This window comes from Thunnus maccoyii, chromosome 15 (genome assembly GCF_910596095.1).
Source record: "Thunnus maccoyii chromosome 15, fThuMac1.1, whole genome shotgun sequence".
NCBI classification, from domain to species: Eukaryota; Metazoa; Chordata; class Actinopteri; order Scombriformes; family Scombridae; genus Thunnus; species Thunnus maccoyii.
The window spans coordinates 10,090,211-10,097,329 of NC_056547.1; the positions used below are offsets into that span (position 1 = coordinate 10,090,211).

Here is a 7,119-nt window from a genome sequence, read left to right on the forward strand (position 1 = left end):
ATTTTCATTTCATATATAAATTTCATAATTACATGAAAGTTTCTCATAATTAGAATTACGAGGGTTTCTTATAATTTATAATGTAGTCTCATGTAGTGTCAAAGTTTCAATTGTTAAAAACACAACAAAAAGTGTAAAACACTTCATAATGAAGAGTTAAATGGATTTTTAACTTCCATTCACTACTGCCTCATAATATGAATATCTGATAATTATAGTTATATTATAGTAGTTAATTATGAGAAGGTTCCACAAAAGTGAGTTTTTCATAATTAACGTCATAATTATGATGAAAAAACATGGATTTCTAAATGTCTTATAAATTCATAATTACACTTAACTTCATCAGAATTATAATCATGAGTTTCTGAAAACTATAACTATGATAATGTATCATAATTTCTAGGAAAACAGTTGAAAAAGTAGGTGGTGGATTTCTAACTAACTTTGTATTTCTATGATTAAATAACATTGTCAAAATTATGATACCAAGTCATATTTGTATGAATTTCGTCATGAGACAGTTTCTCATAATCATGATTAAAAAGTGTCAGAAATGAGTTTCTATTCCACACAATTAAGCTCGACTCAGCAAAATAGAAACTTATTTTATTAAAGTATTATGTACAATAATAAAAACAAATCCTCATGGCCTCTGAAATATTAATCAGGTTCCAACTCAAGTCATCCAGAAAAGCAAAACTGCTACAAACAGAATCTGTGTTTGTTGTAAATTTGGCCGAAATGTTCATCAAGCTACAAAAAGTCAGCTGTCAGCAGGCGTGGCACGTCGGCCGAGTGAGAAAGCATCATCAGTTATTCCAAACTCCATTAAGACTGAAAAAAACGCTGTCGCCTCCTCTGTTAATCAACCCAAGGCTCTAATGGTGGAGCTGGCACAGTTCTGGTCTGTGGAGATCCTGAGCAGAGCGCTGGTCGCATGAGTCATTATCAACAGAAAACATACCGAAGAACAAACACTGCGCTCCACAGGACTTTTCTTTTTTTTTTTTTTCTTCATATCAAGGGATTAAACCCACTTACGGCACTCAATATTTCAAAATAAAATGAGCAGGAACATGAAAGAAGTTTGTGCTGTCGTAGAAATGTGCAATAAAACACGTGGAAACATGCTTCAAGCCCAGTTTTCTAGTTGGGTCAATGGAGCGTTTACATTGTGCTAAAGTCTGACAGAAAGCACTTAAAACTTGTACCACAAGACTCTTTCACAAATATTTTTATGTTGCAGAGTACACAGAATTAACTGGCCAAGAAGGTAAACACAGCTGACATATTGATAATTGTGCAGAAAGTGGGAACAAAAAAAAAATCATGGTACGTATATTATTTTTTGGCATATGTCACAAGTAAAGAGTATAAATCCACGCAAGCTTGACTAATTTATTTCTTCTCCTTGACATGAGCCAGAAAAAGAGAAGCAGGTAGATCAGATTAAGACCAAAAGGCTCATAAAGACGATCTTTTCTTCTTCTTTTCTTTTTTTTTTTTTAACCTCTCAGTTCAAGTTCAGGTCTGTTATCTGAGCTCAGTTCATCGGCTGCAGCTGCGCTTCTCAAAACTGATTCACATTGAGTTGCACAAAACAAAAGGCAACGTGTGTTTTTTTTTTCAAGTGCTTTCATATTATTTCTCCACCCTCACTGCACTTCAGGTAAACCAAAAAAAAAAGAATTACAGTAAACTTGCGTCGTCTTTTCGCCTCTTTTTAAACGGCGCTTCCGTTCAGTGCGGCGTATTTTAAGCCCGTCAGGCTGCTGCTGGATGAGCTCGATGGGTTCTGGACGGCGCCCGGTGTCGAGGTGCCGACTTCAAAAACTTCATGGATGGCTTTACGGAAACAGTGGAAGTTGTACTCTATCAAACCTGCGAACAGAACACATAGTAAGTATAGCATTTAACTAAAATAGCATGTCTAAAACTTTGCAATCACTCAATAGCAGAGGATACACACCAAGTTGTATAGAAACGATGTAAAAACATTGTTTATGTGTGGAAAAGACAAGCAGCAACACTGATTTATTCACCACAGCTGCAACAATTAGTCGATTAATCAATAAGATGATCAACAGAAAATTAAGCAGCAGCTATTTTGATTACCAAATAATTGTCTTTATTGTTTTTTTAAGGAAAAATGCCAAAAAATGATTGTTTTAGTGTCTCAAATGTTAATGTTTTTCTTTGTTTTATATCTTTGGGTTTTGGTATCTGTTGGTTGGACGAAACACGACATAAGAAGACATCACTTTGAACTCTTGTTCTAGTGACGTGTTTGTACGCCCTTGTGCCACAAAGCTACATGTAATGTAAATATCGGCTCTTCTGGTCTGCGTTCCGTAAATCGTTTCATCTGATTTCACAGGGAATCTGACCCGGTGGCAGACGTTTAGAATAACAACACAGAAATAGCCGATCTTCTCGCTGATGATCTTGTTTGTTTATGTAGGTTATAAAGAGGCATCAGTATTAAACTGAGACTGTTTCATAACCAGTTAAAAACTGCTTGTAGCTGCTTTAAAATGGTCATTGAATTGCAGGTGTTAAATGCTACCTGTTAATAACAGTGAACAGTAAGTTGTGATCGCAAAATAAACATAAATACAGGTCAATAACGACACCTGAGCTGTGTGATCTGCTATATTTGGCCTCAGAGAAAGTTAGATGCAAAAAAAAAAAAAGATAAGTGGTCTTCTCAATATTGCCAAGACCCCAGATCAGGCTTATGTCACCCTTTTCCAAAAGCTAAGTTCCTGTCTGATATCGGACCACGTTTTCAGATTCATCCACTCGGAGACCATTTTCAAATGTTATGTTTTTTTGGTTGTGGGAAAAAAAAAAGTCTTGGTGTGGAGAAAACGCCTAAACGGAGAGAAAAATATGTGTTCTTAAAATTCATCCTTGGGATTAAACCTCTCTTTGAACAGACAGACTTGTGGGTTGGCAGCTTCACACATCCTGTATAATCAAACCACTGTCTAATAATACAAATTTAACTGTTTATAAAATCTAAACCGCACACCTTTCCTCTCAAAGCTCTCCTCTCGGAGGATGCAGACGAGAGCGAGGAACTTTGTGACCTCTTTCAAATAAAGCACCGTAGTGTTGTTGAGCTTGATGATAGCCAAAGACTCCTTGTCATATGCACAGCCGCTGCCATCCTCCATTAGCCTGCGGAGAAGAAGAAGACAAAGAAGTAACCTTTAAACGCTGTATAAAAAAAAAAAAGGGTACAATCGGTGCCAACTGTTAAAACAAATAAAAGATCATTCTCACCCGTAAATGCAGGAGACGTCAATGACGACATCTATCATATCACAGCAGAGTTCGTAGGACTGCATGTCCACAGGAGAGCTGTCTGTGGCGATGTAAATCTTGCTGACAACATCAAACAGGAAGGCTTTCTCAATCCCAGAATGCTGAAAAAACATTCAGGGTGTGATCAAGAACGGATACACTTTAAGCCTTTTGACAAAAGATCATGTGACTAAAACAAAAAAATGAAACAACGTACAGATATGAAAATGTTCAAAAGGTTCTCCAGAGTCGGCAACTGAGGGATGAGCTTCTGGACGACTTTACTGAAGGCCTCGAATATGGAGTGGTCGTAGATACTGGTCAAGTAGAAGCTGAGGAGGGAAAGTAGGAGAGATAAGATGTTGCGAAAACATACCAAACAAGTTAGAGCAAAAGCCTTAAGTGTCTGCTCTAATGCTAAAAAACAAGTGATGTCATGTCTGTCTGCCGTGAGGAAAAAAAACCCCGATATAAATCCAGCTTTTCCGCAGTGATGAACTGTTTGAATGTTTTGTTAAATTTGTGAAATTTGTGACATTATCAATATTGAAACAGGCTTGTAACAAAAAGTTAAGAAAACAAAACCTTTCTTGAGCCGTCTGCTACATGTATGAGTCATTAAATACCATTTCAACTTAAACTCAACATTATGATTGCTTCAAATTGCAGCCAAATGTAAACTCATCTGTTTAATGTCCACTACACAATCATGGACAATATCTCTGCACACCTGAATGTGTGACAGCTGCGTCACAGAGCAGCACAACTTGAATAAAAGTGAGAAAATCCCGCACATTGTCTCGTTTAACTGAAGACACGATCAGTCACACTCTGTTTTCATGTATTTATTTATTCTCTGTGAAATTCTGTTGTGTCCAAATTTTTATTTCTTTATCTTGTTATTTTTCGCCTTGACCCTAAATGTTATGTCTGTGTTTTTATTTGATTGTCTCTGTAAAGCACTTTGGTGAACGTGTTGTTTTTAAATGTGCTCTATAAATAAAGTGACTTGACTTGTGTTTATTTGAACTTTGTTGAATTTGTACTTCTCCTCCACATTGTATCAAATAAATATGTAATAAAACCAGCAGTAAGTGAGACAAAATGTGGGACCTTTTCACTCTTATTCATTAATAACTGTGATGCATTAATGCTAAAAGAAACAAAGGTCCAGACAGAGCTTTCACTCTCCGCCTCTGGTCAGATATGATTTTTTATTGCAGACACAAGACACCAGAATTTAATTTGGGCAGTGATTTAATCTTTTCAATCCATCAAATAACTACAAGAAAGACCTTAAATGTTGGGAGCGATCTGCAGCTACTGTTTTCTAATCCTGTTATAACTTGTAAAAGTATCAAACTTGTGTGAACATTCAGTCTGAGACTCACCTGAGGTGAACTTTCTCCAGGCTGGCATCTGCCAGGTCATCGTTGGCCCTCTGATGAATGTCTCTTTGTGTTTCTATTTTGTGATCGTCGGACAGGCCGTCTACTTTATGAATGAACACTTCAAAGTTGATGTCTGGATTCACTTTGTAGGCTCTCGATACAGTCAAATGTAACCGTACAAGAGCTTCCACGTAATCGTCCTAAAAACAGGAGAGACAGACTTATTCATCTCACACAGGAAGCCTTTCAAAGCTACTATGTAAGCTTCAGCTCAAACTGACGAATGGATAAATACCTGAGCATCAATGACGAAGATCAAGGCGCCGGTTCCCTTGAAGATCATCTCGCTGTCGAATGTGGGATCGAAGAAGTCCACCTGGCCAGGAAAGTCCCAGATCTGGAAGTTGACGAAGGAGCTGCTGGAGATGTCGTCCTTGTAGATTTTATTGGTGCTCTCGAGGAAGAGAGTCTCGTTAGGTGACATTTTGTGGAATACGACCTGAGCAGAGGTGGGCGAGGATTATTGTTTTGGTCAAGTCAGTCCACACACACACATTCTGCATGAAACTCTTTAGCTTATTACACTTAGTATTTACTTCATATTATACGTCATGTACTTCATTTACTTGATATTGTCTTTTTTGTTACTCCATATTGCAATTTTACTACCACTACTACTCATGTATATATGACATTTCACGTCTGTCGAGTCTGGAAGACAGATTCCTCCCCTGCTACTCTGCTGGTGATTTTTTTTTCACCCCACGGTTCCTTTTTTGTGGTACTTTTTGTTATGTAAATTCAGAGTCTAAGGACAAGCTATTCAGACTATAGTTAGATAAATTATAGAATACATTTTGCTTATAATACTTATGTACTTTTACTTAAGTAGTATTTTTCATGCAGAACTTTTACTTGTAATGGAGTATTTCTACATTGCTGTATTGATATTTTCACTTAATTAAAGGATCTGAATACTTCTTCCACCACTGTAAACTGCATAATTTTCACTCAGGTGTATCTAATAAACTGGCAACTCCACATCCAATATTGTCCAGTCCTGTTCAGTGGTGGGACAAGTACTCAGATCCTTTACTTAAGTAAAAGTACCAATACAGCAATGTAAAATTACTCCATTACAAGTAAAAGTCCTGCATGAAAAATCTTACTTAAGTAAAAGTACGTAAGTATTAGCAACAAAATGTAATTATAGTATTGCAGTAAAAGTAGTGGTTTGGTCCCTCTGACTGATATATTATTATATATGACATCATTAGATTATTAATACTGAACAATCAGTGTTACAGCAGCATATTACTGTTGTAGCTGCTGGAGGTGGAGTTAGTTTCAACTACTTCATATATAGTTAGCTAGTTTAGTCCAGTGGTTCCCAACCTACGGGTCCAAAGGGTCACCAGATAAGTCTGAGGGGTCATGAGATGATTAATGGGAGAGTACAGAAGAAAAAACAAAGTTCTGATACACAAATCTGTTTTCAGTTTTTGGACTTTTTCTCTAATCTTTGATTTTTGGTGAAATAATAATATATGTATGTATTGGTGGAGCTGTTAACATCTCATAGACATCTGAAATATGACCCCGACACACTGCTTATTGTAAGACGTCAAAAGCCAAAAAGGTTGGAAACCGCTGGTTTCATCTTTAACAATGTGTTTTATTTAAAAAGGCTGATATATTATCCATTGTGTTAAATCTTCATCTGAAAAGTAACTAAAGCTGTCAAATAAATGTAGTGGAGTAGAAAGTGCAATATTTACCTCTGAGATGTAGTGGAGTGGAAATATAAAGCAACGTAAAATAGAAATAGGACCTCAACATTGTACTTGAGTAAATGTTCTCAGTTACTTGCTGCTGCTGTGTGTGTTTGAGGGTAGGTGGTACTTTACCTTCTGGATGGAGGACTTTCCGCTCCTCCTCAGTCCCATCAGCAGTATCCTCGGTTTGTCGGCTGATGCTGAGCTCTCTTCCATGTCTGCCTCCTCCACCCCGTAACCAAAACTTTTAGGGAACGAGCCCACAACACCGTAACTCCCCGCTAACGCAGGTTCCTCAAACTGAATAGACATCCTGTAGCTACTTTTCTGCCAGTTCGTCGCTCTCTTAGCTGGACAAATAATCCGAGCAGGAATGTTGTTGTTGCTAAATTTTCACAACAAGCTAGCATGGCAAGCTAACTGACTAGCTAGCAGCTGAAGCGCGATGTTCAAACGTTGAAATGCCAGATTAGACTTTAACGTATCCACGCGTTATTTAAAAGACAAATTAATAACAGGTTAAATTGCCATAATATTGGCACAGAATTAATTAATTCAGCCAAAAGAAAGAGGCATAATTGGCTAACGTTAGTCCATAGACTGTAAGAGGGCTAGTCACAGGTTAGACATTCCCGCCCCCT

At 37.3% G+C, this 7,119-nt stretch overlaps 1 protein-coding gene across 1 annotated transcript; it reads right to left on the reverse strand.

Moving 5' to 3' along the window:
* Positions 1-588: 588 nt before the first annotated feature.
* rragcb (Ras-related GTP binding Cb) lies at positions 589-7,117 on the reverse strand. The gene is made up of 7 exons (XM_042435467.1): positions 6,611-7,117; positions 4,999-5,202; positions 4,704-4,903; positions 3,530-3,644; positions 3,292-3,434; positions 3,038-3,186; positions 589-1,884 (listed from the first exon to the last, which is right to left on the reverse strand). Exons 1-7 carry the CDS (start codon positions 6,788-6,790, stop codon positions 1,727-1,729), a joined length of 1,149 nt encoding a protein of 382 aa, XP_042291401.1. The 5' UTR covers positions 6,791-7,117; the 3' UTR covers positions 589-1,726.
* Between the last annotated feature and the right edge of the window lie 2 nt (positions 7,118-7,119).

Coding starts and splice junctions, on each gene's coding strand:
- rragcb (XM_042435467.1), bottom strand. CDS start 6,790: ATGTCTATTCAGTTTGAGGAACCTGCGTTAGCGGGGAGTTACGGTGTT. Junction 5,203..6,610: donor GAAAGTCCTCCATCCAGAAG/GTAAAGTACCAC, acceptor ACCTCTGCTCAG/GTCGTATTCCACAAAATGTC. Junction 3,187..3,291: donor GACGTCTCCTGCATTTACGG/GTGAGAATGATC, acceptor TCTTCTCCGCAG/GCTAATGGAGGATGGCAGCG.